This window comes from Pundamilia nyererei, unplaced genomic scaffold, assembly GCF_000239375.1.
Source record: "Pundamilia nyererei isolate P.nyererei 1_Seehausen unplaced genomic scaffold, PunNye1.0 scaffold00026, whole genome shotgun sequence".
Taxonomy (NCBI): domain Eukaryota; kingdom Metazoa; phylum Chordata; class Actinopteri; order Cichliformes; family Cichlidae; genus Pundamilia; species Pundamilia nyererei.
The window spans coordinates 400,067-420,139 of NW_005187427.1; the positions used below are offsets into that span (position 1 = coordinate 400,067).

The following is a 20,073-nucleotide window of genomic DNA, read 5'->3' on the forward strand; positions in this document are numbered from 1 at the left end:
GAACACTGGCATTGAGAGTGTCAGAAACAACAGATTTCATGAGACTGATCCTGTTCTTGGTTTCACTTGCACAGAAATCACACTGGAGAGAAGGTTCTGATTAAATGGTTTTCTCCTTACAGAAAACAAAGCGTGAATAGCTTCTGCTGATTCCTGGCTTTTATTTTAATGCATCTGGAAGCTCAGATTGGTATAAATCAATGACCCAAGAATCCAAGGGGAGGATTTTATTTCAGAAAATACCATTTGCATCACTAGAACTGCAGTTTTAGAAGTTATTTTAGGGGGTGGGGACATTTTTTTTCTTCCAATTTTCTTTTTTGTGTGTAATTCAGCACAGTTTTCAGTGCATTTTTAGAGCTCGCCACAAGAAATCACTGTTTTCCGTAAACTGCGGTAAACCAGTAACAATGGAAAATGATGTTCACTGCAGATACTGCAACATTCCCTGCCTTGCACACCTTTATTTTTCCATTTTAAAAAGTGGGAGAGCTTTTGCATATCCCTGCTTTTGTTTTCAGACGGCTCAGGAAATTAGTCATATCGGCTTGTTTTTCTTCTCACTCTGAATAGGCTCATGAACACAGGGGAGGGAGGAATAAGAAGAACATGTTCTTACGTAGTTGTCCCTAGCAGACCAAGTTGGGTAGAGCTGCATGTGCAGTTGTCTTTCCTTTCTGGCCAACTCGTAGTACTTGGCCTGTTCCTCCCGGGTCAGTGCGTGCCACTGGAAACACACACAACAAAAGGAAGGTCAGTATTTTCACAGACTTGCCTTTATACAGTTTTTGGGTTTTGGGCAATAAAGTCTTTGATAATGGCTTTGAACTGATCTGATCATTAAACTCTCTTTCTATTGAGAATATGCAAAAAAGTGAAAATAGTACAAAGAGAGAAACTTAAATGTTATTTTTCTGTGTGGAATATGTGCTCATTATTCACTATAAATGAATTATAACGGAGATTTTTATGACAACAGGACCGTTTTTCTCTTTCTACGGCACAGATGAGCTGGATGTTGTTTTTAAATGTTTCTTCATCGCGTGTCAATTTGCATTTGCTGCCGTCGGTGGTTTCCTGAAGTGTTCCTGAGCCTTTACTGTGATAACAATCGCAGAATCATTTCTGTTTTTAATGCAGCGCAGCCCGAGGGCCCCAGGCTCAGTTTTCCAGGCCTGTTCTCAAATCCTTTGACTCTCCTAATGATGTTATGTACCGTAGACACAGTTTTACATTTAGGAGGGTAATTTTTAAACCTTGTTAACTACTGGCCATTGAAGTCTTTAATAAAATGAGAAACCTCTCTCCATTTTTTCAGAAGAAAGGCAGTGCATCTCTGGGATGCTCTCTTTATAACATAATCATGTAAGGATTTGGAGGATACAGGGGTTTGAAATGTCGGCTCACAGGAGGACGCTTCCTGGTTCGAACCCTCTGTGTGGAGTTTGCATGCTCTCCCTGTGCCTGAGTGGGTACTCCAGGTTCAATAGACTGTAACTCCTCTTACTTTTTTGCACTACTGCATGAGAATAAGGGGTGGATGTGGCTGAAAAAATGAGTCATCTACTAATCGGAAGGTCAGTGGTACGATTCCCAGCACCCATGAGCACTGGAGTGTGTGAGTGTGTGTGTGTAGTGGTAGAAAGTGCTGTGAGTGTGCAGGTAAAGTAGAGAAGTGCTAGATAAGTACCAGTCTGGTAAGTGAGGGAAACAGAGTTCACATTACCTCTCATGTTCCTCATGTGTGAAATTACTGACTGACCTGGAAACAGGATTAATCTGCTTTTCAATGTGCATGCCTGTGTGTGTGTGTGCGTCCCTCACCCTTCGTCCCAGGATCTGATTGATGGCTGCGCTCTCTTTTAATGTGCACTCGGCGATGACCTTTGCCCTCATCTCCTTCATGTAAAGCATGAAGGCGTTCAGAGGTTTCTTGATGACCGGCTTCTTGGGCTCCTTCTCCCGCTTGGGCTCCATCTGTGGCTTCCTGATGAAGACGTGGGGTGAAGGAATGAGGCTGTGAGAACTTTATAGTTTCTTACACTGTGACAAAGGGTGGAGCCATGAATATAAATGTACCTAAAACGGAGCGAGGGGTATACTTACACGTACATGCTCCTGTCATACTGCTCGTGATCCTGTTTGCCTGTAGGGGGCACTATGGCTGGATGGGGGATCCCTGTAGGATGCATGCCCGATGGGCCGAGCATCAGCGAGTGAGAAAACCTGATGCAGGGTAAAAAGAAGAAGAAGAAAAAAGCAGAGGAAAGGGGGTGGGGGGGATAAGACAGAGAAAGGGGGTGGGGGAGATAAGACAGAGAAAGGGGGGGGGTGACAAAAAAGGTGAGTTCATAGAGATGCACTGAGGATAGGAGGCGGCAGGGCGGTAAGCATCAAAGCAGGAGCGACAGTTTTATGTAAGCAGTGAGCCTGAAAGCATGGAAAGTCCACTGGGCTTCATATCAGTGTTGTTTGTGTTTCATCTTGTGTCTACAGCTGAGTAAATGCAATACAGAACACGGGACAAATGTGACAAAGAAGCTCTTTAAAGTTTGTTTTTGTGTAAGAGTGAAGCCATCATTTATCACCACTAGAGGGCGACCAAACATTACTGAGCGAGAGAGAGGGGAAGTGGGCACTGAGGGGAAAACGCTTCTTCGTGTGTCACACACCTTGACTCGTAGGGAGTAAAAATGCATTCCACCAATCATGATGTGATCTAGCTTTGTATTTCCCTCATATTTTCCTACCTGTTTGCAGGTTAGTTATGCGATATCTATCAGTAATTTGTCCCTAATTGTTCCATTTTGGGTTGTTAAACACTGTGCCTCTTGTCAACAGACCAGAGTCACTGACAACAGGCTATGAGGAATCCCCAGCCTGTCTGGCATAACAGGCTGGGGATTCTTCGCCTATTTTAGGCAACTAACACAAAGAGAAAGCATCTGTGTGTTGCAAGCAGAGATCTTTAAGGGTTTGCAAATTTGACTGAACACAAAAACCCTCTTAAACTCACAGTGGGTTCACACTTAATTTTCCCGTGCGTGTGCTTGCAAACATGAAAAGCATCTTCAATGACGACTAAAAGAACACTCTTTTTTAAAAAAAAAACATTGACGTTTTTACAGCGAGATAAAGACAAGACACAATTACAACCAGAACAAAGCTTAAGGGCAGCGAAAAGAAAAAATAAAGCAGCTGTCCTAATGGTTGTTTCTATTTCTCTGTGTGTGTGTGACATTTCATATTCTGCAGCAGCGATTAGCTTGGCTTGACTCAGCTTGTTTTTGGCGAAACACTGAACTGGTCCTGTTTACAGCACACTGGCTCCAATAGAATTTTACAGAAGCTGTCCAAAGAAATCAGGCCGAACATGAGTTTGCCACGGTGAATGGAAAACGCCTGCTCAGACGTTTGAGATGTGCTATAAACAGGAGTTGGTGATGCAGAGCGTTGCCCTTTTTTTTCCCCCCAACCCCAACTCGGATCGGGTTGGCTCAAGCTGGCCAGTCGGCTACGGTACCTGGAGTAGGACGATGCGCTGGGGAGATTGGAGGGGTAGGGCTGCCTGAATCCACATGGGGACAGGGCAGGATAGACAGGCTGGCTCTGCCTGCCACAGCACAGCAGAGGGAAGAGACGGGAGCAGAAGATTTTAATTTAACAGGTAAAAGTTTTTTTGTTGTTGCCCTTAATGGTTAAATTAAGGAATTAGGTGGAAACAGATTCATTAAGGTCACCTAATGGAATGCTTCCAGAACCATTATTCCACTGCATAATCCTCCAAATTCCCAACAAACTTCCTTTCCCCTGAAATTTGCTGTCATTCCTGTGCCTTTCCCATCCTTTAACAGCAATATAAGTTGTCTCTTAATCTGGTGGGAAGTTTTGCAGAGATGCTTTCGAACACTCATTCAGCTTTTCTTTTTTTGTTCTGTGCGTGCTCAGGCATACATTTCTTCAAGTCACCCATGTACATTTCATACCGCATTGCATTTGAATACGCAAACAAAACAGAATTAAACCCAAATAAAATAAACTTCAGGACTTGTGTGTTATTTGATGGTTCTAACATAAAGTTAATTCGCAATCCTTAAAGCCCGTCGTGATGCTGTGATGCACCCCCTGGAAAGCCTGGATCAGCACTGTTGACAGCTGTGCGTCAATACTTGACTTACTGGGAGCACAAACAAATACTCACACCGTGGGAGGTCGCGGGTGGGGAGCGGGTGTAGGGAAAAGCCTTTGATATGTAGAAAAACCACACCTCCCCCCCCCCCTCCCCAAAAAAAAAAAAAAACTACCTCCAGAGAGCAAATGCAACCATCCTCCCCTTCGACTGACTCATCCTGGTGTTTGTGAATGTCAGCACACGCTCGCTTGCTCCACATCTACCATTTACACCACCTTTGCAATCATCATCATTATCATCACACTCTGCTATCTCCTTTTAATCTCTTCCTCTTTGTTTCAGCTGTATCTGTTCTCCAGAGGTTTTTTACATTCAGAAAAGCCCAGCAGCAGAAACCCTAAACTGGGACGAGATCCGGAGATTAGTGGCCTCAGCTCCGGCTGTAACCCTGTTTCAGCTGAGGCCACGCTACGACACAGTTTAGACAAAAGCGGTTCAAACTAAATGGCCCATCCACTTTTCTTTCTTTTTTCCTTCATATCGCTGAATCTAATGAGTCAAACAGTCCACTAGTCAGTCCAATCCTCTTTAATCCATAGCCACTAAAATAAATCAAGTTCCCATGTTATGCATTTAGGGTTTCCCCCCTTTGTTTAGTGTGCTCTATAGCTCCTTGTGTTCTGCAAAGTTAGGAAGCCACAGAAAGCACTGCTGCTGCGCCACCCGAAGCTCCTTGTTTGTAGTACAGGCTTTTCTCGTGACTTATTTACATCACTATGTAACAAGCTTGCATAGTTCACACCTAGCCCTAACAGCTCCTTCAACATGCTGGCAGTCAAAACAATGAGCAGCTGCCTCCCAACCTGCACCTGAAGAACCCAGGAACAAGCACATGACTTTTATTTTTGATTGCATTGTCCTTGCAACCACAGAGGAAAAAAAGCTCAACTGCTTGTTAGGAATCATCTGACTGTAAACCTGTTAAAAACTTGAGGCATACTCAAGTTAATACCCACTTCTACAGTTTGATAGAAATTGATCTGGAGCTGCTGCAAAATGTACTCAGTTATTCCTTTGCCCACTCACCACCTCTCCATTAACTTTAATAAAATCCGGCTTAGTAGTTGCTTTTTAATGCGATCTCGCTGACAGCTACTTGGTCTCCGCCTTGGTGGAGGAATAAATGGTCACGATGGGGTTGGTTTTGGAAACAATGTCAATGCATGAAACCAATGTGTGACGTATTAACCTCTGCAGGGGGCCGGGGGGGTTGTTAGCCTACAGCTCTTAAAGAGCTGAGTCTACACTTGAACAGCTATGGTATGCAACTAATACACTCACTTTTGCCAGGTCAGCTGACCAGCCAGTGCACACTAGGCTTTTAAAAAGGGAAGCCTTAAAGAACAAAGATCTAAAACAGTGTTTCAAGCGGGTGCAGTTTGTTTTTTTCATGTTTTTTCTTCAACATTAACGCATCTAAACCCATTTTAGTAGACTCCCAAGATTCAATCTTGAACTTTTAAATGAATACAATATTAATCTAATTGCCCACGCCTCCTGTGGACCTTCATTTGTCCCTACAAGAAGAGAGTTTGATGCTTTATCTCCAAAAGAAACCGCAACTGCTCTGATGCCAAGACCCTCAAAAAGACTTCAGGTGCTTTCTCAAAGGGTCGGTAAGTACAGTATAATTGTTTTGGATTAACAGAGTTAGAATTGGTCACATGACATTCAATCATCAACCAGACCTCCATACTTGTAATTTAAGCTGCTCATTGATAGAAAATAAGGTTATTAGTCATGTTCTTCATATTCTTTTATTTGTTATTTTTCTGTTCTCTGATAACAGCTTACAATTTTGATTTTAAATGTCTGCATCGCTTAAAGCAAGACTCTTTGGTCAGCAGGATGTAAAAGCTTTTATAATTCCTGATGTAATGGATTTAACCAGCCAGCAGGCTAAAGGGACGGTTGGAGGTGGTCGTGGAGGGACGGACTTAAAGACAAAAAGAGAGAAAGAACAGAAAACAACAGTTTGACATTTAACTGCTCATTCTCCATGTTATTCCCGCCTCCTCCTTCCACAAAGAAGCACACTATAAGGGGCCAAAACAAAGCAGATAAGCTGGGTTAAAGGAGATTAACTGTTAGTAATACTTGTGAAAGTCCATGATGAAGAGCTCTTGTCTGAAAAAGATAAAAACCCCCGGAAATCACAGACTTGAGAAACGTCTAGGGACATGCAGCTTATCCTACAGAAGCACAAAAAAAAAAGAAAACACAAAGAAAAAAAAATAAACACACACACATGTAAGCTAATTCCCACAAAAACTTTTTAAGCTTTCATCCCAAATCTCCATGACATTTGATGTAAGCCTTTAACTATTCTGAGAGGGGATTTGTCCAGGCACAGATGCTGTAGGTTGGAATAAATGGATTTGTGTTGATCCATAAATCAATGGGACGTTTGACATTATAAGTTCACAATCAACCAGCATGACATTGGAGGCTCACAATCAGCTCTGAATGGATGGAAACCTGGATGACTGAATATGGAACAGATGTGCCCGTTTTAGGTGTCCAGCGTAGCTTTCTGCATCGCCGCTTTTTGCACTCCGAGCCCATGAGAAACAGAAATTAAGGAATTCTATCACTAGAAACACAGTGCAGTGGCTACAACTCCAAAACCAACAGTTTCTTCATTGTTTGGAAATCTTTGAACCCACCCGATTGTGATGTTTGCAGCCATCAGGACATCTTTAAAGACGTGTTTCATAGAAACATCCTTCAGTTTAAAGACCACAAAACGCTTCTTTATATATAGAGAAAATGTGCCGCAGAGGACTTTCTTGAGGCCAATCACCATTACTTTGATTGACCTTTCATTTAAAATTTGCAGCTGTCGACACTCATTATGTTTTAACCAGAGGCCACGGGTCGAAGTCCTCAACAAACAGGATCAAAGGCTGTGGCTTCCATGACAACGGGTTATCTGAGCTGACACCAGATGAACCTGTGATGTATGCACATCGGCATAGGTCAATGAAATGATAACAGTGTTTGGGAAAAAACGGGGATAACAGTTTGGAGGCCACTGCGGCTCCTTTAATCAGGCTGAAAGAGGAACATTGGTGGGGTTAAGGGTTAGTTACAAGTTTATGATGGGAAACCTGGTCCAGAAGAACACCACTGATTGGATTAAGAAGCATAAACTATAAAGACGACATTCACATATCTTTGATATTTCTGACCAACATTTTAAAACACAAAAGATATGCAGTTTACTATGATTACTATGCTGGAGCAAAGTATAGTGTAGCTTTAATTTGTGGCTTCAACTAATAATTCTTTTCGATATTTCTCTTTGACAATTTTAGTCTATAGCAGGCTGCCAAACATAAGGCCCAGGGTCTAGAATCGGCCTGCCAAAGACTCCAATTTGGCCCACTGGATGGCTTTGGAAAATGCAACATTTTGTTTAGATATTTAACTGTGTTTTCATTAGTTGTATGGCTTCTCCATGGCTATTTATTCTTCGCAGAAGAAAATAAGTAATAGATAAACAAATAACTACCAGAAAGTTCATATTTTTTTACTGTATACTATAGAAATGTATGACTTTTACAGTGAGTTCATAGTTTAAAAAAGAGAAGAAAAAAAGATATTCTTTCAGTAATTTCTGTAATTTTACACATGCAATTCTTACTATTGAAACCCAAAGACACATGTCTTTATCCTGTAGAAAAACTGAGCTGTACTGTTGAAACTGCACTTCTTTTTCTTATACTATGTCAGGGATTAAAGGTGCAGTTAAACTTCTTTACACTGACAAAAAGATGAGTTTCACAGGTCAGTCCCACTTATGATCAAAGTGGGACCCAATGTAAAATGGGTTTGACACCCCTTTAGGTTTATAGGACGCTGGAAAATACTGAAAAATGTCCATCAGACATCACCAAAGCATAGAAAACATGAAAAAACCCCATTGGATTCAGAGGGTAGGGCATTGTTTTGTCCCACTTTTAGTTAGGAATGACACAAATGATCTAAAGTCCTGTGCAGACAGCCAGACATGCACTTCTTTTCCAGTGCAGGGCTTCAACATCTGGTCACTTTTCCATAATAGCCACAGCAGCAATTTTACCAAGTCAGACCTGGTAACGTTTACAGAACATAACACAAGTCTGAACTGAACGCAGTCGCATTAGCAGACAGGCACGCACAAGATTACAGCTGTAAATCTCTATCATGTGTCCCTGAATTGCCCAGCTCGCTATAAAACACGACTGTTTGGAAGAGGGACGCAAATATCGATAACACGCACACCACGACCTTACATCTTAAATCAGCTGCAGCGAGATGAGGACTTTTCTCAATTACTATTTCTTGCATTTTCACTATTTCCTCATCCATAAGAGAGATGTCAAGAGTGTGAATGTCTCACAGCACTGAAGCACAAGTACAACAAATGGTGTGAATACCAAGGAGAGACAGAGAGAAAGTCTGTGCTGTGTCTGAACTTTGATGTGAGCACCTGAATGACATCCCTTTATCAGACTGGTGAAGGTTGCAAAGGTACGTATCGCCCATCTGATTTAAGAAAGGGGCTAATTTGACTCACCAACTCATCGAGGGAGTGATCTGGCTGACGCCACCAGGAGGGAGGGAGTAATATCCTGAGAGGTCCTGGGACTGATGCCTGTGAACGCCTGGAGGACACACAGACACACACACATTAGCATCATTGTAATCAGGGTTTTCTCAGTGTTTGAACATCCCCAGCCCACAGGTCTGATGGGTTTAGCAGTGTAAGCAGCATAGGAACCTGCCATTAAACACGTTAACACACTGACTCACATATTCTCGGTCACTGTGGCATACTCTGTCTTTCTGTGTGTGTGTGTTTGCTTCTTCCACTAGAAACCAATGATGCCAGTCGGTTTCACTGGTTTATTCCACACAAGTCGGGGTCTGTCGTAAAAGCGGCCACATTTTAAAAACCCACAACGACACGGGCAGACGCACACCCAGACGAGCATCCAAACAAACACTCTATGTCTCTACTTTTAGCAGAAATGTTTTCGAACAAAAGAAACACAGACTGCTTGACTCTGTGCCCTCACACAGAAAATATCCAGTCTCTCTCTTTCTCTCTCTCTCTTTGTGCCCTTCAAAGGAAGTCATTTGTCAACAGGCAGCACCTAGCACTTAGCGCGGCCCGGCTGCTAACCTGTGTTTGCAGCAGAGGAATGCTCTAGATGACTGTAATTTGGCCGCGGCTCCGGGCCTGTTTCGGGACCCCGAGCCGCTATAAATCTGGATGACAGGAACGAGACTGAGTCAGTCGACCTGTCTCACCACTCAACCCTTCCTCCCATTCCTCTGTCTGTCCCACCACGCCCTTCCTCCCTTCTCCTCTTGTCCCTCATCCCTCCCCTGGTGCCCTCCACCCTCCCACTGTCCGGGTTCCTCTTATTGCTCGTCTCTGCCCTGCTTCTCACCCCATCTTGACCCTTTTGCCTCTCTGTTTCCCATCCCTCGCATCTCACCCTCTTTCATTAAAGACCCCTTTCATCCTTTTTCCCTCGTCATTACACCTTCATTCCTTGTCATCCTCCCCTCCCCTGCACACCTTTCGAGTATTTAATGGCGACGTTTTCAAGTTGCAAGCCTTCATCGGTCTCTCTCTGTCCTTGCTTCTTTTTAAATAATGTCATTCACAGTTTTATTCATGCAGCTTGTGTGAACAAACTTCACCCTGCGTGCACGATGAAGTGCAAGTAAGCAGTTGAGTATTTAGTTAAACTTGTTAAGTATCACTCACAGAGAATATCTAAAAATGCTGCAGCGGGTGCTTGACTCAAACTGGTTCGCAGCAGTACAGTAATGATTAGCTGACCAGCCAAAGTAGCCACAGAGCGCGCTCAGTACGCCGCTTTGTATGTATATGAAGAAGAAGAAGGGACTTTTGGGCTGCTGCAGCCACTTCCCTTCAGAGATTGTTCAACATATAGAAGTTTTTGATGAGGGGTAAATTCCATTTATTGGAAACATCAGGCTTACATTCAGAGTGTGCTCGTACTGACGAAAAACTGCTGCGCCACAATAACAGTCGCACAACCAAAGGCAGCAAAACAAGGGTCGGGGGGGTGGAAGGGGGGACTTTTTGTTGCGTGGCAAAGTGCTGTATCATTTTGCAACAATTTGTGTCATCCGAGACAACAAGTACAAGTAGATTTTGGGTGCCACTTACGTGTTACTCTGCTTGTTTTGCTGTTTTTCTACCTTTAATACAATTTTTTTTACTCTCTTTTATTATGCTTTATAGTTTTTACACTGTTCCACTACATGAAACTACATGAATTTTACTGTATCACATTCAGATTTGATGTACTTAAAGATAATATTAATATATATTTTAGTTAAATAACTTATTTTTACTTTTACTCTCTCTCTTTTTTTTTTTTTGCTGTAGCTTGTGTTCTTTTTACCTTGCTGAGATATTTGTTTAGTCATCATTATTTGAGGTTTGGAAGCATTCACTTAAGCACAGTTCTCCTGAAATCTTGCCACAGCATTTCAATCAGGCTGAGGTCTGGACTTTGACTGGGCCGTTGCAACACCTCGATTCCTTGGGATTATTGTCCCGTTGAATGATCGAGTTTTGGCCCAGTTCAAGCTGTCAGACAGACGGCCTCACATTTGACTCTACAGAGGAGTTCATCGCCGATTCAACCTAAGCCATGCTGCCATGTTCTTTTTTCTGGCAACACATCCAAACAAGCCATACTTATTCAGTCTTCTTCTAATTGTACGGTCATGAACTTTAACATTTAACAGCCTCTAGAGTCTGAAATGTAGCTCTTGAGTTTCTACAGTTTTTCTGAGCATTGCACAGTCTTGTGACATTCCTGCAGAGGAAACACACGAATTACATGATAAATGAAGTATGTGCTATCTTAACAAGGGTATAAAGTTACAAAGTGGCATCTTTTCCCATACACACTCATAGGTGAGTCATTGCGACTACTTTAGATGCAACTGAAACCCTGCGAGATTAAGAAATGTGTCAGAAATGTCTGCTGCTGTGCTAAAAAGGTGAAGGTACAGTACACATCTGCGTACATAAAAACACTGAAACAGAAGTTAAGCATGAAAAAAACCCTCCTACAGGTACTTGTATGTATGCTAAACTGCTAGACAACTGAGAACACCATCACACTGTGTTTTATTTTCAACTGCAGCATGAAAGCCTTTTCATATCTCTACCATTTCCTCTCTGAGGCAACAGCGACTGAGGCTCATGGGTATTGTAGTGTTTTGTAGGCATCTGCCATGCCAAACTGACATTTCTCAGAAGTAGTGGCTGAAATAATTACATCCGGTGGCGACAAATGAAATTATCCAGGACTCCACACGCACACACCTTGGAGCATGCAGCTTGCAGCACTGTGTTAAAAAACATTTGCTGCCTCAGAAGAACAATTGCACAGCCTCACCAGCATCACCAACATGGGCCATTTTGTCCCTTTGTTAGTGACAATCTGAATGTGCCCTCATGTGAGTTTCACTGTCAACACGGTTAACTTAAAGATGGTTAATCTGATGAGAGTGTCAGACTGCCAAGTTAACCCCTTCGAGCGCAAATGTTCTGAAAACACGTGATCGGCAGTAATAACAACAGCAGATGCTAATACTTCTTGTGATATTGAAACTTAACATCCTTTTTCGAAATTACCCATTTTCTCTAAAATGACTGTATGGCAAACATCAAAGTCAAAATCCTACATGCGAACTGCACACAAGTTTTTATTTTAGCAGTTAATCTTCACACCTTAATGCGAAGGAAACTTGATCATGGTTTCTGTAAGTCACCTTTTTGCCCTTGCTATCAGTTTGTCTGCTGTTGGGAAACCTGAAGGGGAAAATTAGCAGCAGTAATGGGGCAGTTTTCTTTGGAATGCCCCTTTTAGCGCGGCCGTCTAATAACAACTACAGCAACTATCTCACGGTCTCCATGTTGGCGTCTTGGGAAACACTTCAAAGAGGAACCATTTGAGTCAAAGTGGCTGCGTGTGAGCTCAGTATTAGAACGTGTGCATGTTAAACTGAGAGTCGAGAAGCTGAAAATAGTATTCCTGCACTGATAATGTGCCGCGGTGGTTATAACCACTGAGAGTGAAAGCGATGCAGCATCTGAGCCATTAAATGACTTGACAATCAGCCAGTGTGGTGTACATAAAAGAGCCCAAAGACCAGAAGAAACTGTGCAGAGTTTTGTTACAGTAAGGGCAGTAATAAGTGCTGACAAATTTTACACAAGTACTGGAACTGTTTCTTTCTTTCCTTTTTTTAAGCGCAAACATCAAAAGCTGCAGTAATAGTAAAAGTCAGTTTTTTACAGTGTAAAACTACAGCTTGTCGAATATGACTCTTATTTTTTTTCTTATTATTCATCGTCGATACACAGTTTCTCCTTTTAAGCAGGGTGACTCACACTCTCGCTTCCAATTCAAAAAAATGTAACAGCTAGCACAAACAGGCTCCGATGACCCAATTTAAAATTATTTAACGTTTTGCATTTTTACCCCAATTTAACTCTATTATTTTAACTCTTGCGCTCATTCGCCTTTACACTCTTTTCACTGCGTCTCTCTCGCACAGCGACTCGTTTCTTTTCAAAATAAGGCGATCGCTTAATGAAGAAAAGCACTACAGGTTAAAGAGCCTCAAATAGTTAATAGCCAGCACTTTAAACTGATGTGACTGTAATATAATTAAATTTACTTGCATTAATATAGGCATTTTAATCCCACATTCATGCATCACTTTATTCTAAACACTTCAATAACATCATCTACCTCACATTCACAGCCGGTTTAATCACCTGCATGTAATGTTGGGCTGTGGGAAGAAACCCAGGCAGGCACAGGGTGAACATGTAAGCTCCACATGGGATTCAGCCGGGATTCAAACCAGGAACCTTCTTGATCTGAGATGTTTATGTCTCAATTACTCCGGTGAGCTTGGAACTATAATCACTATTTAAAAAATACGATTAAATAAATTTGCGTTAACAACTATTCATTTGTTGCAAATAAACATAAATAAATAAAAAGTTGATTTCCAGCCTCGTCAGCTATTTCACGTTTGGCACTCCTGAAGTAATCAAAGCTTGCTATATGACAACAGATTGTCTCACACACACATGCACTCCCCTTCCGATTTACAGTAATACATACAATAGCATACAGTAAGTGTTAAATCACATGGCAGGGTGATGGTAAGCAGGCATGTTTCACTTCTCTGTATTTTATAATCTATTGTCTGGGCAAATATTGTCTTCCTTTTTTCCCCCCACTTGAGAAACATTGCCAGGTTCAGTCCTACAGTATCACGGTCTGAACTAGAAATTGTTGTTCGTGTCTTTATGTCATCATCGCGTCTTTACTGTAATTCCTTGTTTACTTGTCTCAATAAAACCTCGAGTCGAATTTGAACCTTAGGTACTCTCATTTAACACTGTTGCTAATTCAGCTGCTTCAGAGTCTGGTTTTTACCTCCCTGCATCCACAGAAGGTCCTTAAGGTTTTGTGGACTACTAGAGACTCTGTACGTCGCTCCCACTCAGCTTGAGATCTGTGGACTCAAAAGTCATCTTTTTGAACTTGCCCTTCGTAACTTTTTGTCCTTATTATTCATTTACTTTTTTGACCATTTTTGTCGTTTAGCACTTTGTAATATTTGTCTTCAAACGTGCCATAAATACAATTTTTACTTACAAACAGTCATATCTGAATCGAGATGTTGCCCAATCTAAAGGGAATGTTCCACTTTTGAATCACACGCGGTGTTACGCTTGACTGGAGAAATGACTGAATTTACTAAGCCGACCAGCTGGGTCACACTATGTCAAACACAACCCGGCAGAAAGGTCACTGCAGCGTTCGAATCTCCTGGATTTACTGACAGTGAAATTTCCTGCTTTCCTTTTCAGGTTGTAAAACACTTTCACCTGTATTTTTGAGCCTGGAAGGCGCTACACAAATGATGGATTATTGGTAAGACATTGAAGCTTAAACAGGCTTAACGTGAATTAGATGTATAAAAGTTTGAAGTTCCAGGCCTTTTTTCTAAATGTGAAAATTAGTTAAAGACCATGATTTTTGCTTTTTAAAAAAGCCTTTTCATTATGATTGTTTCATCTGTCAGACAAATAAATGTGTTAGATAATTACAAGACTGTTTAAAGTTTATCACTTTGGGTGGCAAAAAAACAGGAGTAAAACACAGTGTTGTTAACAAGCTCTTTGGTTATCCTTCCATTCCTGTCATTGCCACTGCAGCTTCTAATTTTAAGTCTCTCGGTGACGTAAAGTGGGGCTTAGGTATGACAGTGTCTGTGACTGTGCAGCACCTAAATTTAAACCTAGGATTAACGAATCTTTCTGTCACTGAAATTTCTCTAAATACTTCATAAATATTCACTGGGTTGAAGTTTTACAGTGGAGGAAATGTTTACTTGATCCTCTGCTGAATATCCAAGTTTGTTCACTTCCGAAAAAGTGTTTTATGATAGTTTCATTTTAATGGAGACAGACGGAATATTAACCAAAACACATCACATAAGTGTTTGAAACAAGCAAAACATGGTGGAGAAAACCATTGTTGGAACCACGGCGGTAAAACATTTCTTTTAGTTGGTCACCGGGTTTGCACACATGTCAGGGACAGATGTCTGGAGAATGGGTAGGCCACTTCTTTGTTGCCTTAGCGATATGTTTGGGTCATTATCATGCTGGAAGACCGATCCATGACCCAACTCCAGAATTCTGGCTAAGGGAAGGAGATTTTACAGTACCTGGCACATTAATTGGCCCCTAAATGCAGTGAAGTCATTCTGTACCCTTAGCAGGAAAAATCATAATGATTCCACTTCCATGCTTGACTGTGCTGATGATGTTCTGTGGGTCATACTCAGCATTTCTCTCCCTCCAAACATCTTGATTTTTGAGGTCTACTTCTGTCCCAATCAGCTGATGGTCGGGGCAGATGGCCAGTTTCTCTATTTCTCATGATCATCCTCACCCTATGAAGCAAGATCCTGCAATGCAGCCCCTGATTGAGGGTGATTGATAGTCATTTTATATTTCTTTCCATTTCTGAATAATCACACCAACAGGTGTCACCTTCTCACCAAGGTCTAGAGTGCAGGGCTACAGTCTTGTCCCTGACTTCCTCTGACAGCTCTTTGGTCTTGGACATGATGGTGGAGAGATTAGAACGGGAGAAATTGATTCTGTATTTTAAAAAAGCGCTTTATGCTTTCTGTAATTGATGACTGATCAAATGATTGTAATATGTTTTCCACTGGGCCACACAGGCAGTCAGTAGAAGCCAGAATTGTGTCTGGGTTGTAGGGGCTTAAAAACATATTTCAGTCACTGACATACAAATCAATTTATAACTTTTATGTTTTTTAAATTTATTTTTGATTGATATTCTGTCTCTCTTCATCAAAATGGAATTACCATAAAATAAATTAGACATCGATCATTTCTTTGTGAGTGAGCAAACTTAGAAATTCAGCAGGGGATCAAGTAAGTATTTCCCCCGCGCTAAGTTTTCTGCTGACAACTTTAACGGCCAATTTTAATACACTGAATAAAAGAAGTGAAACATGCTATGAGAAAGATGATGCAACATGTGCATTACTTTAGGGGAAATTAACGGGAAAATTAAGGGGGTTGTAAAGTTGAAATATAGCTAAAGGTAAGGCAACTCCGTATTTAGGCAGCAGTGAAAACAGACAGTGGGTGGTGATGGAAATAACAGAGGAAGTAAACTGTGTGGTGAGAATAAATGACAGATGTAGGCTCTGTGTACAATAAAGGATATTAAAAAAAGAACATTTATATCTTTAACTGTTTCAAAAAAACAAAACAGAAATAAACCCACAAGTATTGTGATGTTTGTCATTAACATTGACGTCCACTCACGGGAATTTCTTATTGCCTCTAATGATGTCACAAAGAGCAGAACAACAACAGGAAAGATGAACTTTCACACGTCGATGGTGCGGTGCTTCTGAAGAAAGGCCCAAGGCCACAAGAAAGATTCAAAGTAGGTGATTGATTAAATAAATTTAAAAAAAACTGTAATCACAGCTCTTTCCTTCCTGACCTTTTACTCGAAGTGATGCAGATGACGCAATAACAATCAGAAGCCTGGAGAGTAAGCAAAGTCATCTTAAGGTCAAGAAATCCAGAGGAAATTTGTAACCATAATTTGTTAATTGTTCAACTAAAAGCAAAATAAAAAAAACATAAGCAGAGTTTTGTGTACTCTGTATATTTTTTATATATTTTATTTTATTGTTTACTCTATTTAATTTGTAAAATATGTGTATACACACACACACGTAGAAAAATATTTAGTATACACATCCAGAAATGCATATGTGATGTGACAATAAAAGTGATTTGATTTGATTTGTATAAATGACCTCGTTGTTTAGCTGAGCTTCTCTCTCTTTTGTGTAATTTTCATCTTAATGTCTTATTGTATATTATTTACTGAGCTGTGTCATTTTTATTTAAGCTATTTCAGTGGTTTGGCTGCTGTAGCACAGAAGCTTTCCAGCCTTCAGGATAGATAATATACATCTTATCTTATCGGCTGCCTGTTTTATATTACTGAGGTTTTGCTGTGGGCCTGCACGTTCTGTGATGCCAATAAAACAATTTCACAGGGGATAAGCAGTCAGGCACAAGTGTGTTTTTACATAAACTCTCCAGAAATACATGGGTAAACACAAAGACAACATGCAGCCTCGCCGTAGGACACTTTTTCGCCAGTTTCTCGGCTGATTTCAGGCTATTGAGTGGACTAATGTGTTTCACCTCTGATTTATCAATAAAGATTTCCATGTAATGCAAGGCTTTGTTACAGAGGAGCTATATGCAGCCCTGTAGACACAGAGAACACTTAGAGTTGCGTTCGCTGGTGTGTGCTTGGAGAATGCATGCACAGTTGCTGCCCTTGTAGCGTAGTCTCAAACCGGACCAATACGGGGAAGTTCGCATGAAGCCTCACTTTCAAATTTATGTCCGCCCGACCCAAATGGACCCCCACATACTAGCACACGTTGAAGGCCGGGATTTTACACTCTATTAAACATGCTACAACCTTACCTGGGTGGCAGGTAACCCCATCCCTAACGCTTTTTCACACAGAAAACAGAAACTCCAAAAGCAGCCACAGCATGAAAATCAATGCATTTCCCCCCCCCTCGTCGAGGCTGGTGTTATTTTCCTCCATCAGCTGTGATTTTAAATATTGGAATGACTGGACTGATGATTGAACTGAGGTGAGGATACCATGTTGACAGTCCAAAGCATGAATCACGTTTGTGTCTGACACAAACTGAGCACAGGTGACCAAGATTATAGGAGTCAACTTGAGAAAAGTTTGCAATCTGATACTTCCGTTACAGTGCTAGTGTCACGAAATCCTCCACCAGACAGATGCGGCTAACTTTAGCTGTCGAGATATTAGAAAGGAAATGGATTTTGCCAAAACGTATTCTTTAGAAAAACGACAGATTCTGGCACACTGCTATCCTCCTCGTGTCAACTTCAATGATAAAACTCAAGGGGAAAGCAAACATCTGTACATAGCAAGTAGCACTTTGTGATTAAATTACTTAAGCATGGGTTAAACTTTTGCTGTGCAAGTCCACTTGGGACCGCTTAGGTAAACGTTATCAGGCGGTTAGTGGGAGGATTCGTGTATACATCAATGCGTGTTCCTGCTTTTTGCGACTGCGCAGACTTGTTGGGAAGAATTTGCTTTAACATTTACCAACTACACAAACACCTAGAATAACAGGATTGACTCCTGGGGCGTGCCAGCTGTCTGTGTCTGCAATGGAGGCTTAATAGACACGCGTAAAGATGAAGGGTCAAAGGCCAAAAAAGCCTCCAGAAACCGAGCACTCAAGAGTTAACATATAAAACCAAAGAAATAGCTCAGGTCCCTTTATTTCCCCTTTAAGCAACGCGCAAAGAGGAAGAAAGGTGCGCCAATCACTGACATCACTGGTGAGGTAACCCCCGAACCTGTGATCAGCTGACAGACAAAAAAGAGAAGTGAGGTAAGGTGGCGTGCGTATGCATGCACCACGGTGTTCCTCTGTGGAAGCGTAGCCAAAATAATTCAGGTGAGATGGTCTGAGAAAGGTTAGATGTGGCAGCCAGGTGTTAGCGTGTGTTTGTGTGTGTGTAAGTAACAAACAGGTGGCTCAGTCTGTCATTACGGGCTGAGTCACTGTGTTAGACACACACACACAAAGACACACAGACTCTCTAAGCCAGACAAGCGGGAGTGTGTTTGGAGGAAAAAGGGGGATTTCCAGACGGAACAGGCAGGAGATCGCCCGAGGTCTCGCGCTGTCTCACACCTAATCAGAGCCGATAAAAGACTTTTGTTCTCTGTGGTGTTTTTTTTCCAGTCTGTTCTTCACTCTCGTCTCTCGCTCTCAGTCTGTTTCCTCCTCTTTCCTGTTCTCTCTTGGACGTCACCACAGAGGACAAAATCCTTCAATGAATCTCGCACAGACTCTGTAAACTTCAGAGAGTTTATAAATGATTTCCTGAGGAAAAACCAGGCAGCGCTAGAAGACCACTGAATTTCATATCTCCACATCAGGACGACAATTTTAAGGCTCTCAGCAGCATTAAACTGTAACTTCTTTGAACCGTGGGATAGCTACACTGCATGTCGATCTTTTTTTTAGCACCTTTTGCTGTGTTCTGCACATGTCACCATTATAATTTTTGTCTTACTTTGTGACTGACTGTGTTCACAGGGGATCATTAACACAAACACGACAAACAAAAAGAAATATTTAGGTTTCTTCACACCCCTCGTTCACAGGCGCGTTTTCATATGAGCGTCTGGTTGTTACTGTGAGCTGAAACTTCTATCTCCAGCGGTGCTCACACTTTACCAAGAAACCACAGAATTACATCAAATAATAACTAAATAAATTTTCTTATAGTTTCATTTCTCTGTAAGTTTCCCCCACTGACATACATGATCACGACTTTAGTCAGCCACCATGTGTGAGAACTCTGCATTTCTCCTCCTCTCCCTTTGTAAGGTTAAAGAGCACTGCAGAGTAGCTACGCATGATTCGAGGATCAGAATAATGCTTATTTATCTTAATGTTTGCCCTTGATGCATCAGTTCTCACTGTGTCAGAAACAAGCTGTTTTAAGACAACTTTCTTCTGATTGGCTAAAGGCCTGAACGGCATGTTTCTGGAGTCTTCATCCATGAAATCACCAATCACTGATTTCATGCAGAGGCAATTTTTTATTTTAAAAAAATGAGCGTTAACAGGAGTAATAAGAGTGCTTAGCTCACATGGCTCACATGGACCTTATTTAAGCTTTGGCTATTTTTAACAAGAGTATTCACCGTTCCAGCGAGGTTGCACAAGAACAAAAAGCATTGCAATTGCATAAACTCGTTAATCCACATATCGTGTTTAAACTAAAAAGGAAATCACCAGTAACCTGCATACTTTTGAGGAGCTTGATGAGCCATCTTCTGGGGAACACGTTCAGCAAACGTGGCCGGTAGTTGTGACATCTCACACTAAAGCGAAATGCTGCACAAACCCACTGTGCCACCCTTCAGGCCCTGCCACAGGCCGGTCCAAAACCCGATAGTGTTTTAAATGCCAGGGTGTGTTTGTTTGTGCCTTCCAAACAGAGGAGAGTGTGTGTTTGTATGTGTAGTGCTTGCTAAGGAGAACCTTGTGTGCGCTGCTGCAATGGTTTGTGCGATTGTCACCCTAATTGTTTCCATCTTTTTTTTTGTGTGTGTGTGTGTGTGTGTGTGTGTGTGTGTGTGTGTGTGTGTGTGTGTGTGTGT

General features: G+C 41.6%; 1 protein-coding gene across 10 annotated transcripts in view; it reads right to left on the bottom strand.

The window, feature by feature from the left end:
- tcf7 (transcription factor 7) overlaps positions 1 to 20,073 on the bottom strand; it is a 73,140-nt gene that overhangs the window by 10,230 nt on the left and 42,837 nt on the right. For 7 of the 10 annotated variants that reach the window (XM_005727717.2, XM_005727716.2, XM_013909528.1 and 4 more), the window contains exons 5-9: positions 8,754 to 8,841; positions 3,524 to 3,613; positions 2,107 to 2,226; positions 1,825 to 1,987; positions 620 to 727 (exon numbers count right to left, since the gene is read on the bottom strand). In XM_005727717.2, coding sequence (XP_005727774.1) covers positions 620 to 727; positions 1,825 to 1,987; positions 2,107 to 2,226; positions 3,524 to 3,613; positions 8,754 to 8,841 — 569 coding nt within the window. The remainder of the gene's footprint in view (positions 1 to 619; positions 728 to 1,824; positions 1,988 to 2,106; positions 2,227 to 3,523; positions 3,614 to 8,753; positions 8,842 to 20,073) is intronic. The other 3 variants (XM_005727719.2, XM_005727718.2, XM_013909529.1) reach the window with 1 other exon arrangement.